The 23353-nt window shown below is 65.6% G+C and overlaps 2 protein-coding genes across 2 annotated transcripts; one reads left to right on the plus strand and one right to left on the minus strand.

Annotated features, from left to right (window-relative positions):
- Positions 1–53: 53 nt before the first annotated feature.
- On the minus strand, positions 54–9693 carry FBXL16 (F-box and leucine-rich repeat protein 16). The gene is given in 6 exon segments (XM_012659571.1): positions 54–90; positions 92–171; positions 508–592; positions 934–1442; positions 2067–2713; positions 9366–9693. Coding segments are annotated over 5 exon segments (1344 nt in total). The 5' UTR covers positions 2700–2713; positions 9366–9693.
- Positions 9694–17402: 7709 nt separating this feature from the next.
- METRN (meteorin, glial cell differentiation regulator) lies at positions 17403–20100 on the plus strand. Its single transcript, XM_012659578.1, has 5 exons — positions 17403–17601; positions 17849–18249; positions 19162–19221; positions 19299–19902; positions 20039–20100. Exons 1-4 carry the CDS (start codon positions 17507–17509, stop codon positions 19613–19615), a joined length of 873 nt encoding a protein of 290 aa, XP_012515032.1. The 5' UTR covers positions 17403–17506; the 3' UTR covers positions 19616–19902; positions 20039–20100.
- The last annotated feature ends 3253 nt before the right edge of the window (positions 20101–23353 follow it).

The following is a 23353-nucleotide window of genomic DNA, read 5'->3' on the forward strand; positions in this document are numbered from 1 at the left end:
GGGGGTAGGGGGGTAGGGGGGCTCTGCGCAAGGACCCGAAAAGTCTGGTAGAGTCAGACTAGATGGGGGTTGGTGGTCACTGTCCAGGTGGGAGTCAGGGGCCTCACCTGCCAGAGACAAGAGACGCAAACTCTTCATGGCCAGGAGGTGCTTCAGCCCGAAGTCCTGCACCTGGGCGGGAGAGGGGGCGAATTTACTATTTCCTTTTGCACGGCGCTGGGGAGGGAAGCCCGGGGTCAGGCCTTAGGCCTAGAGCTGCTGGAGAGGGAAGCGGGGTTCAAACCCGGGGTTTCTTAGCCCCCGAGGAGCTAGGAGGCAGCTGGGAAGTGCCCTGGGGACCCCGTGAATTCCGCTTAGCACAAATACTGGATGCGAAGGGATCCCAGACTTCCCTGCGGGATCTGATGGGGCGGGGAGCAGGTCAGCAGAGCGTCTGGGTTGGGCTTTCCCCACGCCCCCACCTCCCTGGCCTATTCCCCACTTCCCACGGGCGTGGAGGGCCGGTACCTGGCAGCACCATCGCAGGTAGAGGCTGCGTAGGGACGACATGGTGGACAAATAGCTGAGGCCAGTGTCCGTGATGCGCACACACCTGCGGGTGCACCAGAGGGGACCACCCACCTTCAAGTCATCTCCCTCCGCCCCTCAGCTCCGGCCCCTTCCTCCTTTTCCCGCGAGTGCTCGCGGCATAAACTCCCCTCCTGCCCTATCCGTAATAGCTCCCGGTCCTTCCGTGGAATCACCGCTCCAAAGGCCCCCGGTTCACCAACCACGCCGTACTTCCGCCCGCTCTCCGGGCGCTCGGCTTACAGGGGCTCAGCCCCTCTCTGCGGTAGCGCTGCTCAAGCTAAGCCCCTCGCCCCGCCCCGCCTGACGACGACCCCGCCCACCCTAACCCTAACGCTAACCCGCCGCGGGTGCGGAGGCGCGCACCTGTCGAGCACGAGCTCCTCCAGGCGGTGCAGGTCGCAGGCCACGTACTCGAGCGCCATGTCCGTGATGCGCGGGCACCAAGAGAGGTCGAGGCTGCGCAGCTTGCGCAGGTTCTCGGCCACGAGCTCGACGCCGTCGTCCGTGACCTTGGAGCAGCCCGAGAGGCTGAGCGCGGTGAGGTTGGGCAGGCTGTGCACCACGTTGACCACGCCGTGGTTGGTGATCTCCCAGCAGGAGAGCAGGCGCAGTGTGTGCGTGCTGTGGCCCTGGCGCGCCGTGAAGTAGGCCAGCGCCGTGTCCGTCACGTGGTAGGCCTGCAGGCTCAGCTCGGCCAGGTTGGGCAGCAGCTGGGAGATGGCCGCGATGGCGTCGTCCGCCACGTTGATGCAGTCGCTCACGCTCAGCGAGGTGATGCGCGCGCTGAGGCTGGACCACAGCCCGGCCTCCGTGAAGTCGTTGCAGCCCGACAGCTCCAGACGCACCACGCCCTGCATCTGCTCCAGCATAACCTGCGGGGCATGCGGGGGTCAGGGGGCGCCTGGCCTCAGACCCCGCCCCATGCACCCCTCCCAGCAGGGTGTGGGGAGGATCGGGGAGGGAGGAAGTGGTCTCCCGTGCAAACATGCATCAAGGCCAGCTCCGAGGAGCACACTTTACAGTTTGCTACACTTGGACATTTCAAAAGAGGAAGGCGGCTCAGGGGACCTGGGAGCCCAGGGCCTGGCCAGAGCAGGTGCTTAGAGCAGCTGGTTTGAAGGTTATAACGAGAGTCCGGGTCCTGGGGATGGAGCCGGCTGCGCAGCCGCTCCGACCTTTGCTCCCGGGCGCCCTTCCACAGCTGCCCACCTCCCCGGCATCCTCCCCGCCCAAGGCCAGCTTCACGGGCAGGCAGGGACCCGGAGTTAATTGACTGCTCCGCTGTCTCCGTCTTGAAACTCATCATTTTTGAAAAGACCCACATTTTCACTTCGCACTGGCCCCCACCCACAATGGTCCTCAGGGCACCCACACTCAGCCACTTTGCTCCTTGTGCCTGAGCCTCCTCTGGGGGCCCCCAGGCTCTCCCACACCCACGCGCTGCTGCCTGGCCCTGCCCCCCACCCTGTCCACTCGAGGCCAGCTGGGGGGCACACCTCTAGGCCCGCATCCGTGATGGTGGAGCGCTTGAGGCTCATGGCCTTGACGCCCTTCTTGGAGAGTGCGTAGTTGTCGATGAACTCACAGATGTCTAGGTCCGAGACGCCGACCAGGCAGAAGCCCTCAAAGCCTCTTGCGGCAAAGCCCTGCAGGTTCACGAACTCCTTCTCACCGCCCGGCAGCACGTTGTAGAGCTCCTTGGCATGCAGCACTGGCGTGAGGCCTGCCCAGAACTTGGGCTGGTAGAGCACACGCCGCCAGGCTTTGCACACCTGTGCCAGCACGCACTTTTCGCATGCTGAGAAATACCAGAACAGGCCACTGAGGATCTTCTCATCTGTGGCCAGAGGCGGCCGCTCTGCTGGGGGCCCAGGCGCCAGAGCTGAGGCCGGTCCACCTGCTTGGGGACATGGGCCCCCAGCCAGGGCAGCCCGGGACAGCGGGGCAGCCAGGCTGGGTGGTGGAAGGCTGGGTGGCGGTGGCGGCTGGCAGGGGCGGTTCTTGACGGCCGGGGTGCCCTTGGTGATGCTGGCCGCACCCAGGCCATTGGGCTGGCCCGGCAGCTTCACCAGGCCGTTTCGAGGCAAGCATGGAGGCTTGGGGTCGCCGTTGATGCCCGGGCTCGACATCTTCCTCACACACTCTGCAGACGGGGGCCAGGAGGAGGAAGTGAGTCTGCTGCTCTCTCAGGAGGGCTGGGTGCAGCAGGGCTCCCTGCCTCCCCTGGGCACCCTCCCACGGCTCTCCCAGCACCTCCTGACAGGGAGGATCTGAGTTCATGCCTCTCCCTCTCTGGCTGTGAGCTGTAGAGGGCAGGCCGACCGTGGCCATGGCACTCACTGCGCAGCCCCTGTAAACAGCTCAGCCTGCACTGCTCACAGACGCTTTCCAACACTTCGGTATGAGGAGTCCCTTTTTACAGATGGGAGAAGGGACGTGGACGGACGTCTCCCTTCACTTCTGCTGCTCCGATGCCCACTGTCAGTGCCCACTGGGTCCAGCTCCCCTGGGCAGGGGTGGGGACTGAAGGAAGGTATTTGGGGTAGTCTCTGGCCCCTCCCCTACAGGGTGCCAGCACAGCTCTCTGGAGTGGCTCTGGTGCCCTGTCTGGGACTCGAGCACCAGCTTCCAAGAATCTCAACACCTACAGGAGGGTCTGTGGCTCAGCAGCTCCCCAAAGAAAGGACAGGTGTCTTCCCCGGGTGCCAGCATGGTGAACCTTGGACAAATAGTGTCTCTTCAATGCTCTGCCCAATCGAATGAGGATGATGCTGTAATGACTGTACCCCACTGTACAGATGAGGAAGCTGAGGCTGAGGCTAGGCGAACTGCTTGCCTGAGGCCATGGCCAGTTAAGTAGTGGAGCCAAAGTTTGGACCAGCGCTAGCTGAGGAAGGCCACATAGAAGGCTCTTCTCAGGCCAGGGTCATCCCACCATGGGGGCGCTGAGACCACCCCCAGCTCCCCTTCTCAGGCTGCCTGTCTGTGAGTGGTGGCAGAGGGCCCTGGGCACAGACAGCCATGGAAGGGAGGGGCAGTGGGATGCCCACAGCGCCACCATTCCAGATCTCCCGCCCACCTCCACCCCTGCACGCAGCACTCAGAATCTCACCCACACGGGCTCTGGGGGTCACACTCCCTGGACTTGAAACACGCCCCACCCCAGCCGTGTGGTCTTGGCAAGGCACTCCCCTTCTTTGAGCCTCAGTTTCCTCACCTTAAAGCCTGAGGAGGTGACAGTCCCCGCTCCCTTGGGACAATGTGTCAAAGGGGCCGCACACAGCACGTGGCTCTCCATGAGGGCTTGGGCGGGGACATGGAGGGGACTTCTGAGCCCATGGCCAGACCTTCCCTGGTCTGTAGGTGACCCAGGGCTGAGCCTGGAGCCTACGTGCAGATCTTACCTTCCTGCCCCACAATCTCTCGGGGTGGGCTGTGGAGTATACAGACCCTCAGGAAGAGAATGGCCCATGTCTCCTTCTTGGCTGAGTCCCACTTCTGGAGCTACAGGGCTGAGGAAGCTGGCAGCCCATCCCTGTAATCTGGCTAGACTGGAGGGGAGGAGGATGGGAGCCCCTGGGAGGGAGGGAAGTGGGAGGCCCTGCCCTGCTCTTCCAGCACTCCTGCCCCCATGGGCTTCCAGGCTGCAGCAGGGCAGGCTTTGCCACCCCTCCGTGACACCTGGGGACGGTGCAGACCTGGGCCGGCACTCGCGGGTCTCACCAGCCCTTGTGGCTGCCAACTCAGCGCGGGGTCCAACAGCCTTCTTGCCCTGGCAGCCGCAAGCGCCCTGCTGCCGGCAGTCTGCCCCAGGCCTGTGTGCCATCTGCCCCTCCCGAAAGGTGTCGTCTGGGGCCAGGCCCTTCTTGGAGGAGGCACCCACCCCTAGGTTGTCCCTTTGCACGTGCTCAGGGCCATGTAAGTGCAGCCTCACACTGGCTGACATGACATCATAACAGCATTTGCGAGTTAATCATGTATTTCGACATCAAGGCATCTGTGTGTGTGTGTGGCGGGGTGGCCACTGTTGGCCATCGTGGGACAGCGGCGGCCCTGAGGGGACACTGAAGTCCGCGACTGCCGGGACTCCTAGCGCGAGGGAGGCCGTTGGTGTCCCCAGAGCGATTGCACCGCTCGGGACGCCTGCCCACCGGCCTCTGCGCGCCCAGGCCGCCGGGCGCCAGCACCATGGACAGCGGCGCGCTCGGTGCCGGCGGCTCCACCGCGGACGGCACGCGGCTGGTGGGGTGGGTGTGGGGACTGCCCTGCAAACCCAGCTCAGCAGGGAGGGGCCCCGGAGGCGGGAAGCGGGGAGGGGAGAGCGGCCCGCCCGGCTAGGATCCGGAGGAGGCGGCGGAGGCGGCGCCTGGGGAGAAATAATCCGAGAGCGGTGCCGATTTAGGCTGAAAATGCTCCCAGTCGCGGGTGTGCACGTGGAGCGCCTGGGGTGGGGGGTGCACGTGGATGCCCCAGCTCTCTGCGGGGTCACATGTGCCGGCGCCCATAGGCCCATCCCACCCTCCTGGTCTCAGGGTCGAGCTGCGAAAAGAAGCCCAGCTTTGAGAGCCTGCAGGAGGTGGGGACAGGCTGGGAGGGCTCCAGGCAGCTGGGGGTGCCCACTGCCCCTCATCCCACACCCCCATCTGCAGCCAGAAGGCACTGCCCGCCTGTGGTCAGCCCTCCCGCCACGCCCTTGGCCAGAGCTGCATTTCCACAGAGGCAGCCCCGCTGGTCCCCAACCTGTGTCCACTGTCCTGCTGGGCCACAGCTGCTCCTCACACTCGTGGCCTAACCCAGCCTGAGAAGCCCCCACCCCATAGCTCAGAAATGGAAGCAGCCACACCGTGGCCCAGGCACTGGTGCTGGGGGAGAAAGCAGAGCTCACGGGGGCAGAAGGTCCCTGAGGGGCCAGACAGGCCCCTGCACCTGGCCTGGCCCCACCTGCCCAGCCAGCTGGGCTCCGAGGTGCTGGCTCCCCTGGTGTGCAGAGCCCACCCCCTCGTTGGCACCCGTGACTGCCCTTGTTCCCCCACCGTGGGGTCAGAGGACCTGCCTGGACTTTCCGCTGGGAGGGGGCAGGGACAGCTGTCCGGCTGCTTGGCACTGCCTCTCCCTTTAGGGACAAGCACCTCAAGAACTAATACTGGGGAAAGAGGCTTTTAAAAAGATGGCCAGGAGTGCACGTTCCCAGCCTCGGCTCTCGGCGTGCTGGGTCTCAGTTTGGAGTGGAATTTGAGGGAGACCCCTTCTGGGATAGGCCGCGGAGGAGTCTGAGGTTCCTGGGCTCCCCCCAAAGGAAGGAGGGACGCAGTGGCCACTGCCTCAGTCAGCTTCTCATCAGCCCGGGCCAGAGCTGGGTCAGGGTGCCACCAGGGAGAGGGACAGAGTGAGCCTGAGGAGCACAGGGGACCCCAGCACTTGGCGGCTGCCGGTTCACAGCGACCTGCTGGGGCCCCAGGAGGAGCTGCCCCTTCTGCAAGTCAAGTCACTGGGCTCTGAGAGCCCCACCTCTGGCCCCTCCCCAGCCCTGACCCCACAGTCCAGCAGACCACGGTCCCTTGTCCCCTCCTACCCTCTGCCCACTTGTTCACAAGGCCCCTCTCCTCCACCCTTCGGCCCTTGGCATGAGCACTGCCCCCGCCCCCATCGGGACCCCTGACATTTGAGAAGGTATCTCCAGAGTCTCACTCCTCCCGTGGGTTGTCACAACTGTCTACCTGTCTGCCTCACCTCCTGGCCTGGGGACTCTGTGAGGACAGATGGCACCATGGCTGTGTGGCCTCTGAGTGCTTGCTGAACGAATGGATGGATGCATGAACGAACGAGGAATGCAGCCCAATTAGTAGCTGCCAGAGGCTTAATGGAGGACAGGTCAGAGTTCAGAGGACGTTGGTCAGGGGGAGGCACAACCCAAGATGTTAATGTCACTTGTGCCAGTGGCCATGTCCACTGGGGAGAGAGGCCACTGGTTGGTCCCAGAGTCACCGAGAGGGCTCCCAAGACCCTAGGGCTGGGGTGGGCCTTGGAACACACAGACTCTCCGGAAGAGGACGGCTCACATCTCCTCTTCAGCCGAGCGACCCCCCAGCAGCTGCAGGGCTGAGGAAGCTGGCCGGCCGCCTGTCTTCCGTAGCCCGGCCTGGCCCAGGGGAAGGGGACAGGCACCACTGGGAGGGAAGGAAGTGGTGCTCCTGCCCTGCTCTTCCCAGCACCATGGCCCCCATCACTGGCCTGGGCCCTTCACACGCTGCCTGAGCAGGAGTGGGAAGCAAAGCTAACAGTGATTTTCTAGAAGGTGCACAAAGCCAGGGTCGAACCCCAGACACCTGGGCTCTCCGATTCGCAACGCCCAGGCCGGGCACAGTGATCCGGAGGGCAGCGTGCCCAGCAGGTGCACCTCCTGTGGCTGCTTGCTCCACCCTGCTCTGCCCCACTGGATCCCGACATCCTCCTGGCTGGGACCCAGGCTGGCGGTCTCTCTGAGCACTGCCCTCACCCAGCGAAATCCCTGCCGTGGTCCTGCTCTTCTTCCGTAGGGTGCAAACTGCGTGCCCACCACTGGGACACCCTTCTTTTGGAAGGGTGCCCAGAAACGCCCTCCCGCCTCATCATCCCCAGTTCGAAGGTCTCTTCCCCCATCTCTCACGCCCCCATCTGAGCAGCGAGCCAGGACGCAGCCTACCCTGGACGCTGGGGGCTGGGTCCCACAGGACCGCACTGACCAGCTCCTCCTGCCTGCCGAGGCCTCTGGAGCTGGGCAGGGCACGGCAGCCAGAAGCACTCACATCAGGCTCTGTCCGCAATGGCAGCCCCAAGGACTGGGGTGACAGCCGGGGTAGCTGGGGATTGGGGACACAGAGCGGATGACACACTCCGTGGCAGCCCCGTGACTCAGGCACATCCGCGTCCCTGGCGCTCAGCACGTGGCATAGCAGCAGCCCTTCTCTCCCACCCCCAGATCGAGCTGCTTCTGGGGGTGTACCAGGGGCTCTGGGGAGGGGAGACCCTTGGCCCAGGGCACGTGGCCTCAAGAGGTGCTCCAGCAGACTGAGGCCCGGTGTCCAAGTTCAGGGCAGCTCAGCCATGTGGGACGGGGCGCCTTGCGGGGTGGACACTGGCCTCCAGGCCTCATCTCAGACCCCTGCTCTGAAGAACGTGAGCCCTACCAAGACCTAGGCCTGGGCCCACAGTGCCCGCTGCTCTGGGCAGCTGCCTCAAACCCTCCCCCTCTCTCCTGCCAAGCGAGGGAGTGGGGCCTGCACTCTCCTGCCCCCCACAGCTGGCCTGGCTGCTGCCCCTTCCCGAGCCACTGGTGGGGAAGGCTTGGTGCCACCATCTCACCCAGGGCTTCCTCTGCTGCCGCCCCCACCCGCCCCATCCCAGCCCCTGGAGCACAGCAGCGAGAGCTGACACTGGAGCAGACGGGGTCCGCAGTGCCAGCCACGGCGCTCCACCCTCCGCCTCTGGGCAGGGTGGCCCCAGGTCCCTCCCACCCACAGGTTTCCTTCTCATCCTTGGGAGACAGGATTCACTCAGGTGCCCTAGAAGTAGGTGGTGCTGGAGGGGTGAGTCTGCCCCACGAAGGCCCCCAGCACTGAGGTCGTGAGCTCACAGGCCTGGCTGGGGTAGGGGAGCCAGGAGGCAGCAGGCACTGGGGCACAGTCCGGGGGTCCCCTGCACCGCCCGTGTTTACAGCTGGGCCGTGAACTTCCCTCCCCTCTAGGTGGCCCCAGTCCCACTGTGTCCACCTCTGGCCAGGTGAGCCACGTTCCCTCAGGCCTCTGCCCTGGCCTGGGTCACCCCAACCCCTCAGTCTCACGGCCTAGCCCAGGCCTTCTGCTCCGAGGCTGCTGTCCAGCACCCTGTTGAAGGGGTGGGCAGAGAGAGAGGGCCCTGTATGCAACCGGGCACCAGGAAGGCCTGAGCCAAGCCTGGTCAGAGGGCCCCGGGTTGAGGCGGGCGTGCGGGAGGGGCTGAGGGAGGGGGCCGGTGAAGCGGCAACAGCCATCTGCTCTTCCTGGGGAGGTCAGGCTGCCCGTGTGGAGGCCGGGAGGGGCCAGCAGAAGTGGCCGCTGGGCCGTGGGCTCCTGCAACAGCAGGGCCATCCCTCCTTCTGGGGTGATGGGTGTGGAACTGTGCCCGCCCACCCAACTCCCAGGAGGACACAGGACCCCTCCCCAGCAAGCCTCAGGATGCCCGGTTTCCCTTGTGCGGCTCTCCAGCCTTGGCCAAGGCCTGGTTCCTCCTCCAGAACCCGGACGGTGCCAGCCCCTCCCCTCCCTTCTTCCTCCCGGGGGTGGCAGCTCTTTCAGGCCTCACGTCCAGAAGGCGTCCAGGCAGGACCAGCCCCCAGGTCACTCATCCACATGGCTCCTCCTGGAGTTTAACTGCATCTAACACCTGTCACGTAGGTCCAGGGGCTCACGGAGGTGGGGAAGGGGAGCCCTGAGCCCAGCAGGGCTCAGCCAGGCGGGGTGGGGGCTGGGGGGCCTGCAATTCCGCTTCCACAGCGACACCGCGCTTCCTTTCAGCGGCTCAGGTGGCACGGACCCGCTGCCTGGCGGGGCTGTCGGTGGGGAGCCACCGGGGTGAGGGGCTGCGGGAAGGCCCGGCAGGGCCTGAGGCCCAGCGGCAGCAGGGAGAGGTGGGGAAGGGGCTGCCATTACGTAAGCCCTTCCCGGGCGGCGGCGGCGGCGCGGAACCAAGCCCCCTCCCCGCCCCTCCTCATTGTGGCCGCCGCGGTGGCCTGGCCTGGCCCCCCAGCCCCGCAGCCCGGCCCCGCGCACACACCTTACCTCGGCCCGGGCTCCTGGCTCATGCCACGCTGTCCACCGGGCGACCTCCCGTCATGGGGAGCCCGGCTCGGGCGCCGGCGAGCGCGGAGGCCGTCGAGGTGCTGGACTGGCCGGCAGGGCCCGGCCGCGCCCCGCGCCCCGCGTCCTGGCCTGGCCGGGCCCCCTCGGCCGCGCCTGCAGAGGAGTTCCCCGGTGGGAGAAGAGCGGCCGCCCCGATCCTCCCACCGGGGAGGCTGAGGCTGCACCCAGATAAATAAGGCCGCTTTGCAGGGAGCCGGGCGGGCGCCTCCTCCCTCCCCTGCCCTCCTCCCGGCGCTCCTCCGCGGCCGCCGCCGGCGCCGCGCGCGCCCCCCGCCCGGCCCTGAGCGCCGCGCCCTCGCGCGCTCCCGGCGTCGGGAGCCAATCCGGGACCGCGAGCCCGGGCGGGGGCGCCGAGGAGGCCGCGCCCCGCCCCCGCCCCCGCGCGCAGCGCGCTCCCGGCGCGGCACCCACGGGCACGCGCCAGCCCCGGCACGCGCCCCCGCCCCCTCCGCCGCGGACACCCGCACAATAACAAACCCTGGCGCGCGGCGGGTCGGGGAGGGCGCGCGGCGGGACAGCCGGCCCCGGCGGGCCCGCCCGTGCCAAGCGGAGGCCACCTGAATGCCGAGAGCGTGCGGTCGGCCCAGGCGCGCAGGTTCCTTTGGGGATGGGGGCCGCCCCGTGCGTGCTGGCCCAGGGCACCACCTGCCGGGGGCGAGGAAGGGGAGGCCCGGCCCAGAGGAGGAGGGCTGGTCAGACCACCACCCTCTGGGACCCCCCCCCCCCCCCCCCGAACCCCCGGCAACGCCCGCCAAGGCAAGGAAACGGGCAAGGAAACCCCCCAAGCAGACACACGCACACCCCCACAGAGCGGAAAAGAACAGACAAAAAACACAAAACCACAGAGTCACGGAAAAAGCGACACAAGAGAGCGCGCGAGAGGGACACCTCGCGGGGGGGGGGGGAGACGCCCCAGAGCGTCACTGTCATGCTGGAGCTGAGACCCCACCGGTCAGAGGGAGGGTGGCTTGGCAAGGGGTGCGCAAAGGTGCGGAGGCCTTAAGGAACCTGGCGAGTTCCCTCCAGAATAACCCGGAGGCCAGGGGTCGTAGCCCACTGCGGCCCAGCGCAGGGGGTGGCGTGGTGGGTCGTGTGAAGGACACGTGAGGGCTACTTGAGACCCAGGCTCAGGGCAGGAGGATGGAGGCTACAGTGTCCCATCCTGGGGTCTCCTGGGAGCAGGGACGGTGGAGGGACCAGGTGTGGGGGGAGAAGAGTGGGGTCTTTGCATCAGGGAACAGTCACAGGGCTGAGAGCGAGCCTCCTCAAGTCTTAACAGAAATGAGACCAGCTGGTGTGCGTGCCTGGCGTCTTGATGGGAAGCAGGGCCCCGTGGGGCTGGTGTGAGTCCTGGGGGCAGCGGCAGGAAGGGGAAGCCAGGCTGGCTGGACCCCCGCTGCTCTGGGGGGAGTGCTGTTCTTGCTGGGGGGCTCTGGTTCCAGCCTGCAGCAGCTGGGGTCCGCACAGCTCTTCTGCACGGCAGGGACCAGAGACTCAGGTCTTGCTCCTGCGCCCTGACACTGATCAAAGAGGGTGGCTTGGGCCGGGCGCGGTGGTCACGCCTGTAATCCTAGCTCTCTGGGAGGCCGAGCCGGGCGGATTGTTTGAGCTCAGGAGTTCAAAACCAGCCTGAGCAAGAGCGAGACCCCGTCTCTACTAAAAATAGAAAGAAATTAATCAGACAACTAAAAATATGTAGAAAAAATTAGCCGGGCATGGTGGCGCATGCCTGTAGTCCTAGCTACTCGGGAGGCTGAGGCAGGAGGATCGCTTGAGCCCAGGAGTGTGAGGTTGCTGTGAGCTAGGATGACTCCACGGCACTCTAGCCTGGGCAACACAGTGAAACTCTGTCTCAAAAAAAAAAAAAAAAAAAAAGAGGGGGGCTTGGAGTGGGGCAGACAGGAGGACCCCTGAGAAGACAGTTGGGGTGACAGGAGGGTGGCCGTCTAACCTGCCCTGTCATGTCTGGTACGTGGGTCTGGTAGGCTGGCCTTCCAGCAGCAGCCTCTACCTCCGGCGTGCGGGCGTGCTCCGTGGCTGGGGGAGGGTGTCACCTCATGCTCTGGGGGCTCTTGCCCCTTAGCAGGTGCCAGGGCCTCAGGCAGAGAGCAAGTTGTGCTGAGTCTCAGGGTGCATAGGGTGAGGGTGGGGGACACCATGACACCCAATGGCATTTGGGTCATGCAACCCTGGCCGGGGCCCCGAGAAGCCAGCTCTGCCTTTGCAGAAGAGCAGAGTTCATCCCCTCAGAGGAACAGGGAGATGCTGTTGTAGAGGCCTCTTTTGCCCCCTCCATGCCTGTGGGTCCACCTACTTCTCTCCCCGTCAGCCCTCCCTGTGCCAGGCACCTGTGTCTCTCTCCCCACGGCTGTTGGCAGCTACGTCCACACTGGTCTCTCCACCCTTCTCCCAACACCTGTTCTCCCTGGGGAGCAGGGGGTCATTTTACGATGCAGACATGGTCCCGTCCTTCCCAGGGCTCTGCCCCCTCTTTGCTGCAGTCTGCACAGGCCTGAGTGCCTGGCACTGCTGGCCACACCTTCACCCCGTACCTGCCCCTTTCTCTCGGAGCTTCAGCGGCATTGCCTTCCTCCAGGGCCAGGTGGGTGCCTCCTCCCTCACCTGGAGCACCTTCACCTGGAGCACCCCACACCTGGAGTACCCCCTTCCTGGAGCAACCCTCTCACCTGGCCCCTCACCTGGAGCGCCCCTTTGCCACCTGCACCTGATCACTCTACTTGTGCTTCAGATCTTGGCTAGTGTATTTTCCCCTAGGAGGCTTCCTTCCAGGTGGACAGGGCCACAAACCCGAGTCCTCACCTCTCCAGCGCCAAGGACCTCCCCTTCTCAGCCCGGGTCTGCCTATTATCTGCTGGTGCATTTGAGTCAGCTGTTGGCTGACCGCACCCCCTGAGGGCCAGGGTACGGGCTCCCTTTCCCCCACCCGTCCCCGGGCACCTAGCCTGGGACTCAGCACCTCACAGGTGCTCAACAAATGAGGTGGACGAGGAAGGGAGCAAACATGCAAGCACGAGCGGTCACTGGCACCAGCACTGAGCCACCTTCTGTGGGGGACGGGCCCCATTTTGGAAATGCCTTTGGAGACAGCGTGTGTCCCTGGAGAGGCAAGGTTTGGGCAAAGTTGGGCTGCTCAGACTCGTCTCCTCTGGAAGATGCGGAGTACTGCCCAGGCCTGGCTCAGTGGGGACACCACTGCCCTCATCACTCCTGGGGACTGACATGGGAGGGTGTGTGGCCTCGGCTCCCAAAGGCACTTGGAGCACCTCTCACCTGGAGCACCTCTCACCTGGAGCATCTCTCACCTGGAGCACACCTCACCTGGACCACACCTCACCTGGAGCACACCTCACCTGGGCCACCCCTTGCGTGAGCATGGAGGAGTCTCCTGTCCAGGCTGCTTGGGGGTTCCAGCTCTGGAGTCATGGGGCACTGAGGACCAGAGGCCACTGGCACCTCTGGCCCTGAGACTCTTGGGCTATGAGGAGCAGCCAGGGTCACATCAGGTAGAGGTCACCCCACAGGGCTCTGGGGCTCATCACAGGAGGTCCTCAGGCATTTCCCTGGGGGCTCTGCGCGGGCACGTGGGCCAGATCCTCCCGGGCAGGGCCTCGGGTAAGCATTTCCCCCGACCGAGCCCTCCTGGGAACTGGGTCCGGGGCCTAGTGGGGGATGCCTGAAGGCCTCGGCGCAGCACCAGCCGTGAGAGCCCCATACTCAAGAGCAAAGTGACTCCTCTGGGGCCAGACAGACCCTCTGTCCAGTGGCAGAGGCTGGAAAGGCCCAGGACAGCCCGTGGGGGCAGCGGCTGCAGGTGTGTTTGGTGGTCCTGGCCACTCGGAGGCCAGAATGAGGTGCCCATGGGGGCAGAAGGGGCCATGGGTGGCGGGCTCTGTCCGGTGCCCTCTGGCCTCTCTGCTCCCTGCCTGGCCTACCCCCTGTCACGGCTGAGGATGACTCAGGGCCCAGCTGTCACCACGGCAACACGCGTCGCCTAGCAATAGCGGTCTCCCAGTAACGGTTGTCTCCTAGCAATGGGATATTTTCCCGGGCCCTGGCTGGAGCCTTGCGGTTATTTTTAGCTCAGCAGTAAATCAATCGGCAGCTGCATTTTTGGCTCCTTGAGGAGATGCGAGGTGTGGGGGGGTGGATTTCTCAGCAAAGGGAGAAAAACATCCCCAAGATAGGAACCTTGCTGCCTCACCCCGAGGTGCGGCCCGCAGGTGGGCGAGGCCAGATCCTGTGGGGGCGGGAGCGGGGGGGACAGCAGGTGGAGGTGGAGGTGAGCCAGAGGTTGCGCAGGTTGCCTGGGAGCAAAGACCGTGTCCCTGATGGGGTCCGGGAGCACCCTGAGGCTCCACAGGTCAAGCTGGGCGAGAGACCCAGGCCAGTGCTCACTGTTGGAGCGTGTTCCTGGGTGGCCCAGGGTCTGCTGGGCTCCCGGCAGCCCCCTTACCCCTCAGTGGTGGGAACTGTCCCCACCGTTCCCAGCCCCCAGCCCCAGCAGGGGTGTGAGTGGCCAGTCCCGGCTGTAGAGCTCTGGATGGCTAAAGGCTGAGCTGGGGGCACGGGCGGGGCCAGCCTGGAGTCGGCCCACACCTCTCCCTTGCCCCACCGGCTGCCAGTGAAATTGGAGACCCAGGCGGGGGCGGGGGGTCTTGGGGAATTGAGAGACCTGATCCTTCTCTCTGGGCTTCCTCACTGTTTCCTCAGGCACTCTGTTCACTGGCACCTCCAGGCCAAACACCCCCAGAGTTGGCGGGCCTGGGGCGGGGGCCGGCCCTGCCCCCATCCTCCAGTGTCTATCTCTTGCGGCTCCTGGTTTGCTCAAAGCTCCATCTGCCTTGGGGCCTTTGCCCCTCTGTTCCCTGGGCCTGGGGCTCTTCTCCTGCCCTCCTTCCCAGCAACTCTGCGCAGCTGTGGTGTTCTCGGCTGGACCAGCCCAGTCCCCACCGCGGCGATGAGGGCCTCTCCTGTGTGCCCCCGGCACTGTGGCTTCCCTGTCCGGACGCTCTCTGACCAAGGGGACAACCACCTGCCTGCAGTTGCCCTCCTGCTGGACAAGGAGCTGCCCGTGCCAGGCACTGCGCAGGACCGGCTCACCGTGGACGCAGCATCGGTGCTCTTGGAAAGCCAGGACCTGTGATTTGGGGGGACAGTGCAATGCTGGAGGTGGGCGGCCTGTGGGGTGACACCATGTGGCAGTGACCGAGGTCTCCTTTTCCTCCGCTCTCAGCACCTCCTAGGCCCCTCTGGGGAAGCCAGGGGCAGAAACCAGGTCTCAGGTCTCAGGACAGCCTCTCTGCCGGCCACCCCTCCTTGGCTCTTCGGGCCGAGGGGCTTTGGGAGGGTGCGTGTTTGCTTGGCCAAGGCCGGGCAGAGCCGCAGTCTGGTCCCTGCACTTTCCCAGGCGCCGCACTCCAACTTCCCAACGCATGCCCTGCAGGAAGTTCCCTGCTCTCTCCTTTCTTTTAAAAAGACAGAGTCTCACTCGCCCTGGGTAGAGTGCCGTGGCGTCATCGCTCACTGCAAACTCCTGGGTTCAAGTGATCCTCCTGCCTCAGCCTTCGGAGTAGTTGGGACTACAGGTGCCACCACACCTGGCTAAGTTTTCTATTTTTCTGTTTTTCTTCTTTTTTTTTCCACAGAGACAGGGTCTTGCTCTTGCTCAGGCTGGTCTCGAACTCCTGAGCTCCAGTGAGCCTCCCGCCTCGGCCTCCCAGAGTGCTGGGATCACAGGCGTGGCCCCCGCGCCCGGCCTGCTGTCGTTATTGTTCTGACTGGGGTGGGACTGGAGAAGGACCCCTTTTGGTGTTTCAGGGCACTGAAGAGTCTGGAGATGAGGGCCCTTGAGGGCCGCCAGGAGGTAGCTGGGGTTTGGGATGCCTTTCATTCTTTCATTCTTTCATTCACTCATTCATTCTCCAGCTATGGACTGAGCACCTGCACCAGGTGTCTCGGGTCCTGGGTCCATAAGCACCGAGGCCAGACATGGCCTTCTGGGCTCTCTGTCCCATGGGCAGCAGAGCCCCAAAGGCTAATGACACCCAGGTTCTCTCCTGAGTGGGGCCAGTAGCTGTGAGAAGCGGCCTCTCTCCAGGTCTTCTGTAGGTAGCAGCCTCGAAGACAAGGCTGGGGAAGGGGGCAGGGGGCCCCGCATTGCGGAGACAGCTCAGGCCCCCTTCCAGACCAGGTCACTCCCCAACCCCTCCCTGGAACCCACAAGGCACCAGCCCCTCTAGGGCAGGGCTGGGGTGGGAATTCGGCAAGTCTGACTCCTCACACCACCACCAGAGGGCGCCCGGAGCCCACTGTCGGCCTCAGAGGCCTGGGCTGGGTTAGGGCTGGGGTTAGGGTTAGCCCTACCACCTCCAGGGCGGCCGCCGTGGCAGCTGACCTGGGTGCCCTCTCCTTTCCCTCTGCGAGGGCCTCATTTGCCTCCTACATGCCCAACCCCAGACCGAGTCTACCCCTTTCTTAATTATGATAAAATACAGGTAATAAAGTTTACCATTTTAACTGTTTTTAAGTGTACAGTTCAGTAGCGTTAAGTACATTCACATTGTTATGTAATCGATCTCCAGAACGTTTTTCATCTTCCAAACTGAAACTGCACCCATAACCACTAACGCCCCATCCCCCCCAGGCGCGCCCCGTCCCCCCCAGGCCCTGGCAACCACGTCGCACCCTTTCTGCCTGCAGGAATCTGACAACTGGAGAGACCGCACGTGAGGGGAACGAGCGGTTTTCCTCTTTTTGTGACTGGCTAATTTCACGGAGCCTCGGTCCTCAGGACCCATCCGTACTGTAGCAGGTGCCAGAACTTCATTCTTCTTAGGTCTGAATTGTGACCCACTGCGGGGACAGACTCTTTCCCGTTCACCCCTGACAGGTGCTTGGGCTGCTTCCCCCTTTTGGCTGTGGTGAGCCTGGCCCCGAGCCCCACCTTGCCCCTCCTGGGTCTGGCAGTGGAATCCAGCCTCCTGCCCCCGGGGCCTCCTCATTTGTCCTCCACAGCCTCAGGCCCAGAGCAGCAGGAGGGCTGGAGGGGCCGCAAGCGGAGTGGTCACACCCACGGGCTGCTCAGAGTCGGTGCTGGTTCCTGCGGACCCCGCTAAAGCTACCAGTGACCCAAACGGGTTCGGTGTGTGTTGGACCCTTGGTTTGTGCCTTAGGCCTTTTGTGACCTGAGCTGTGCCCCCACCCACCCCCACCGCGCGTGCTGGGGCCTCACCAGGTTGTCTGTCAACAGGGCCTCGACCAAGGCTGTCCGTTCTCCCCGCCTCTCCCCGCTCCACCCAGACACCACTCCGCACCCCGCCCTCAGCCAAACTCGGCGGTGCTGGCTGCAGAGAAGCACCAGCTCTGCGGGAGCGTCTCCGAGAGCCGCCCGCGTCTCGTGCAGCAGCGCCTCCGTGGCATCGTCCGCCCAGCGGCCACGAGGGCGGCACAGGCGTGAGGAGGGGTGCTGCGCAACGGGCCTAGCCCTGGCCAGGCGGCCCCATCCGTGGCAGGCCCCAGCCCAGGCCTGGCCCGGCCCCCAGCACTGGAGCAATGACCCCTCTCCGCTGGGGAGGCCGCCTCTTGCGGAGCGCTCGGCAGACCTGGGTGGGAGGGATGCGGGCAAGGGGCCCAGGTCCGGCTCTTGAAAAGCGCCAGTCGCCCCTGCCCAATCACGGGAAGTGGCAAGGCCGCCCCAGGCGGCGGACACCAAGCCCCCGCCCCGGCAAGGGCTCAGGGTGCCGGGGACAGCGGGCAGAACCCGGCGGTCCGTGCCGCCGCCGAGCCCCAGCCTGGCCCGGCTCGGCTGCGGGACCCTCCCCACGCCGCGCGCCGGGATTCCGGCCCCGCCCCGCGCGCCGGCACCGCGGCGATTGGCGGAAAGTTCCGGGCCGCGCCCCGCCCCCGCCCGCCCGCCCGCTCCGGGGCTGCCGCGGGCTGTGGGGGCGACGCCGGGCCGGGCGGCCGCTGCCCCCGACCCGGTCCCCTCCGGGGCAGCGGCTCGGAAGCCCCAGACCCCGAGAGCCGGCCCGCCCCGCGCCATGCCGGCCCCCGCGCTGCTGTGCGCGCTCTGCTGGGGCCTCCTGGCCGCCGCCCGCGCCGGCTACTCGGGGGACCGCTGCAGCTGGAGGGGCAGGTACGGCCCGCGCGGAGGCCGGGCCGCGGGGCCCCCTGGGGGCCTGTGGGACCGGGAGGCTCGCACTGGGGGAGGCGGGTGCGCGCTGCCCGGCACCGTCCCCTGCCCGCGGAGGCCGCGGGACGCTGGGCCTCAATTTCCTCCTCCGCGAAGTGGACGCAGCTGTCGGTGGTTGTGGGAGGGGACACGGGGCCTGCGCCGGGCCAGGGCACGGCTGCCCGCCTCAGCGCCGCCATCCTGTCCCCAGCGGCCTGACCCAGGAGCCCGGCAGCGTGGGGCAGCTGGTCCTGGCCTGTGCGGAGGGCGCGATCGAGTGGCTGTACCCGGCCGGGGCTCTGCGCCTGACCCTGGGCGGCCCCGACCCCGGCGCGCGGCCCAGCATCGCCTGCCTGCGGCCGGCGCGGCCCTTCGCGGGCGCCCAGGTCTTCGCGGAGCGGGCGGGCGGCGCCCTGGAGCTGCTGCTGGCCGAGGGCCCAGGCCGGGCCGGGGGCCGCTGCGTGCGCTGGGGTCCCCGCGAGCGCCGGGCCCTCTTCCTGCAGGCCACGCCGCACCAGGACATCAGCCGCCGCGTGGCCGCCTTCCGCTTTGAGCTTCGCGAGGACGGGCGTCCGGAGCTGCCTCCGCAGGCCCACGGTCTCGGTGTGGACGGTGAGTGGCGTCTGGTGGGGACGGGAGGCAGTCATGCAGTTGGACCCTGCCTGGGCTTGGCGTGGATGCGTCTTGCCGCCCCACTGCACAAAGGCAAAACTGAGGCCAGGGGTCAAATACGCTAGCCACACAGCTTGGAAGCCGTGGTGCCAGGACAGGTCCCAGGTGGGTAGGGACGGACTGGCCCTCTCCTCCTCCCTCCTGCTGGTTCATCTCAGTGAAGCGCTGGCAGAATGGAGGGAAGGGGAGGCCAGGCAGGGCCACCTCTGGGCTTCTGGGCCCTGAAGGGCTGGGGGAGGGGATGGGGGGGTAGAATCAAAGCCGGTAGCCAAAGCTGTCCGGGGCTCCCTGGCCCAGCGGTGACCTCTCCCCTCCCCCAGCCCAACCAACAAAAGTCCAGTGTGCAGCCGATCACCACGGAGATGCCTCCCCTCCTCCCTGCACGGCGCCAGGCCCAGCTCTTTGCTCTCCTAGATCTTGGAGCCTGACCCTGCAGGGGACAGGGCTCTCACTGTCCTGCCCCTGGGAGCCCCTCCCCGTCCTCCTGCCACCCTACCTGTGCTGTGTTTTCAGGCCGGGGAGACAGCTCGGGGAGGCCAACAGGGGTTCCAGAGGTGGGTTTTGTATGTCAGATGGGTGTTCGACAGTGCGCGGGGACACGATTGCTGGGCACAGCCCCAGGCCCGAGCCTGCACACTCACAGCGCGTGGGCAGGCGCACTCCCTGCACACAGGTGTCCCGGAGTGATGCACACGTGCTGTGTACTTCTGTCGCTCCCTGGGACCCCCAGGTACCACCAGGCCCTGGAAGAGGGTCTGCTTGTTGGTCTCCCTTCTGCCTCCTCTGCTCTGGGGGGCTTTGCGTGGTGCCGGAGGGTGCAGGGCCTGTGCTCACAACCTCCCTGCATGCCAGGTGCCTGCAGGCCCTGCAGCGACACTGAGCTCCTCCTGGCCGCATGCACCAGCGACTTTGGTGAGTGTCCCCACCGTGGGGGGAGCCTGGAGCCTGCACTCCCCTGCATGCCCACCCTGGCCAATGTCTCCCTACAGTAATTCACGGGACCATCCATGGGGTCACCCATGACACGGAGCTGCAGGAGTCTGTCATCACCGTGCTGGCTGCCCGTGTCCTCCGCCAGACACTGCCCCTGTTCCAGCCAGGGGGCTCCACGGGCCGGGGGCAGGCTTCCATCCGCACCCCCCTGCACTGTGGCGTCCGCCCCGGCCCAGGCACCTTCCTGTTCATGGGCTGGAGCCGCTTCGGCGAGGCCTGGCTGGGCTGTGCCCCCCGATTCCAGGAGTTCAGCCGTGCCTACGCAGCTGCCCACGCGGCCCACCTCCACCCCTGTGAGGTGGCACTGCACTGAGGGGCCTGGGGGTAGCCACCAGCTGGACCTCCTCTGGGGTGGGGTGCTGGGGAGGGGCTGGTAGGGTGGGTGGGGAGGGGGGCCCCCAGGTGGTATCACGGTGCCCACTGCAGAGGTGTTGGGGATAAGCAATAAGAACTTGATTATGTCAGCGGCTGCGGACCTGCCTCACTGCACTGCTCCACAGGGGGAGACTGAGGCCGGGGGGCAGAATGGCAATTTGTCTAAAGCCATCCAGCTAGTGGGCCGGAGAGCGGGTTTGAGGAGGAGCTACACCCACATCTGGGGTAGGGGCTGAGCTAGGTTGGGAGGCATGCAGGGTCCCCCCCCACTCGCTCTGCTCTGCTGCCCTTGGCCCACCCCATCCCGCCTGGATCTCGCCCGCTGCCCCCGGCTTACTCACTGGCTCCCATATGCCCCCAGTGCCAGCAGGAGTGGAAAAGGGGCATAATCCCCAAGGCCCCAGCTGGGCGGGGTGCGGGCCGGCAGGCGGACGCCTCTCCCAGCTCTGAGCCTGGCCTGTGCGCGAAGGGGTTGCGATCTGGCAGGGCGCCGGCTTCCCTCGCCATCCCTGTGAGTAGAGTCATCCCGGCCTGGCCCGCCCTGGGGAAAGAATGGGCCCCTCTGTCCGCAGGCCCCTGCGACGTGCTGAGCATCCAGACTTGGCGAGGAGCCAGCAGGGTGTGGGGTCGCCTCCGCGGGGTCCTGCTTGTTGCCTGTTTCCAGTGGGCGGGTGCACAATGGGGTCTCTAAGGACCGTTTCCCGCCACTGGCCCCATTGTTGATATCTCCGCCTTCCTCCACGGCCTTTCTGCCACATAAAGGGCCAGCGAGGTTTGAGGCAGACAAAGCCAGAGGCCTTCGGGCTGAAAGCCCTGGGCGAGGGTGTGTGCGCAAGGTCTCCCATCCCTGATGAGCAGATTCCTCTCACCCCAACCCCTCCGCTCCTGGGAGAGAGAGCACCGCGACTCCAATGCCAGGGACCCCTGGGCTGAGCGCCAAGGATGGCTCTCCATCCTTGCTTGTCTGCCCTGGCTGGGGAAGGGGACAGGGTGGGGTAGAGGCCCTGCCCAGGCCCAGACAAAATGAAGCCCTCATCTTCAGGCAAGAACCGAGGCTGGAAGAGGGACCGGCTGTGCAGGGCCCACGAACAAGATCCTTCCCCCAGATTCGGCCAACACAGGCACCTAGTGAGTGCCGTGCCCTGGGAGGGCACCTGGTGGGTCCCATCCTGCACAGCCCTGGCACCCTCATGGGGCGGTTGTCTTGAGGGTGCACACGCGTGGGGGCGTGCTCCTTTTACTCAGGCCGCTCGCCTGTGGTGGAGGCTGGCAGAAGGAAGGGTGGGGGGCACAGCCACTCTGGAGGGCAGGCACCGCTGGGTTTCCTCCACCTGCCCCTCGGCAGGCTCCTTGCTGCTGCCTCTAATTTCCCCAAACTCCCAACCACGGAGGGCTCAGAGCTCAGACAGTTGCTTTTTCCTCCTCTTCATCGACACTCAATGAAGAGCTGGACCAGCCTCCAGTAACAATTGGGCCACTCCCTGGACTGTCCCCCCCACCTGCCCCCAGTCTCCACAGACCAGAGGAGGAGGACGCCAGTGTGTCTCCCGCTCCTCGTCCTCTCCTGTCTTGGGGAGGCTTTCCCACCAGGGCTGAGAGCACCGTCCCCTTGGCACAGCCAGTGGTGGCAGTGGACCACTTCCCAGCCCATCTGTTCAGAAACACGCTGGGCAGCTGCCCTGGGATGGGCCCTGGGTGCATCCTGGCCTCCACTCACCTGCCCCAGGAAGCTGGTCCTCCCACACACAGACCCTCGCAGAGGAAGTGCTGCTTTTTTTTTTTTTTTTTTTGAGACAGAGTCTGTTGCCTGGGCTAGAGTGCAGTGGCATCAGCCTAGCTCACAGCAATCTCTAACTCCCGGGCTCAGGCAATCCTCCTGCCTCAGCCTCCCGAGTAGCTGGGACTACAGGTGCGCCACCACACCTGGCTCATTTTTTCTATTTTTAGTAGAGACAAGGACTCACTCTTGCTCAGGCTGGTCTCAATCTCCTGACCTCAAGCGACCCTCCCGCCTCAGCCTCCCAGAGTGCTAGGATTACAGGCGTGAGCCACAGCACCTGGGCAGAAGTGCTGGCTTTGCAACCAGCATCCTTCTCAGAGGACTCAGGCGGAAGTGGTTGTGGCGAGCAGGGCCACAGGTGACCCACAGTGCTCCAGGATGAGTCTCAGAGTTCGGGTCAGGGGCTTCATGCCTGCCCTGAGGACTGGTAGCCAGGCCAAAGAAGTGGGAGGGCAGACAGGGAACAGGTGTGGGTGAGCAGGTGGACTGGAGCTATAGGAGCTGGCTGGGGGGCCCTTGTCAATCAGACACAGCTCCAGGTGTGTGCCATCTCACACAGGTACGCACCTGGCTGCCGAGTGCCCGCAGGCTGAGGAGCAGAGTGCTTGGTGTGAAGGTGAGAAGAGCGGGGTTTGCACACTGACAGGTCTGGTCAGGTTCATTCATTCATTAGACGAGCTTTTATTGAGCGCTTTTTGGGTGCCAGGTGCTGCTGCAGGCACTGGGACTGAGGCATGGAGCCGCAGGCAAGAACGGGTGCTGGGTGGCACCCCTGCCTAGCGCTCAGTGCACATTCTCCTTTCCTGGGAGGGCCCAGTCACAGACCCCAGAAGACAGGACCCTGAGCTGAGTGAGGCTGGCTGCCTCCTCCCCAGAGCATGGGAAGGAGCCACCCAGGGACACCTGTCTTCCAGGGCTGGTTAGGCAGGAGCCGATGTGCAGCACTCGGCACTTAGGGGACGGGGCAGTGGTCCTGGGCGTACCCACTCTGTCTGGAAGCAGCCTCCATCCCTGACCCGGGCCATGGGTGGCTGCCAAGGAGCCAGACCAGGCCATGTGCACGGGCAAGCCCCTGCCATTCAAGAGGCGGCGGCCATAGCTCAGCCGCTAACCCAAGGCTCTGTCTCTGCACTTGCCTCCCTCACTCCCGGCTTCACTTGGTAGCCTCCAGGAGCTCCTCAATATTTTTTTTGTTTTCTGGAGAAGAAAGGTGATCTCCCGGCTCCTGGGGCTCTGTCTTCCGCCCCCGCGGCTGGGCTAGCGGCCAGTGCCCCCGCCTGCCACATCCGGCTCCCCTCCCACCACGCTCACCGGAGCCAGCGTCTGTCTCGCGGCCTGTTAGTTTCTGCTTGTCAACCCCTCCTCCCTGCCCTTCTCCTCGGGACCCCAGAGCTTCATCCATCTCCCGCCCACTGGCCTAATCCTCATCAGCTGTGGGAGGGAACCGGAAGGGCGTCCCCCCGGGTCTGGCTGGCTTTGGAGGCGTCCTGGTCCGTGGAGTCCCCGCGGGTCTCCCCAGGCAGAGTCGTGGGGTTGGCCGGGACCAGGCTCGGGCGCCTCCCGCCCCTGGTGAGCGCCTTTGTTACCGCGCTGGACCCGGCTCCCCGGGCTCCAGCCGCACCTAACAAGGCCCGGCTGGTTCTGGGACCAGGACTCTCCGGCCGGGACCCCACCCCCGGGCCAGGCCGTGGACTCGCAGCCCCGTTCCCTCGGGTTGCACCCCTGAGGCCGTCGCGGGTGTCGCGTGTCCCCGCGCCAGGACGCGCGCTCCACGAGGGCAGGGGTCGCTGTCCCCTCCCAGGGGTCCCTGGCGCCCAGGACAGGCCCAAAGTAACGGTCCGTCCGCACAGGGGGCCGACGGAGCCGACCGACGCAGGCTCGGGGCATAAGGTGGGG

This window comes from Propithecus coquereli, unplaced genomic scaffold (assembly GCF_000956105.1).
Source record: "Propithecus coquereli isolate 6110/MARCELLA unplaced genomic scaffold, Pcoq_1.0 Scaffold621, whole genome shotgun sequence".
NCBI lineage: Eukaryota > Metazoa > Chordata > Mammalia > Primates > Indriidae > Propithecus > Propithecus coquereli.

What these genes read in the sequence shown, in the direction of transcription:
- METRN (XM_012659578.1), top strand. Translation starts at nt 17,507, where the DNA reads ATGCCGGCCCCCGCGCTGCTGTGCGCGCTCTGCTGGGGCCTCCTGGCC. An exon ending in CCACGGTCTCGGTGTGGACG is followed by an intron (nt 18,250 to 19,161) that starts GTGAGTGGCGTC and finishes CCTGCATGCCAG; the next exon opens with GTGCCTGCAGGCCCTGCAGC. An exon ending in CGCATGCACCAGCGACTTTG is followed by an intron (nt 19,222 to 19,298) that starts GTGAGTGTCCCC and finishes GTCTCCCTACAG; the next exon opens with TAATTCACGGGACCATCCAT.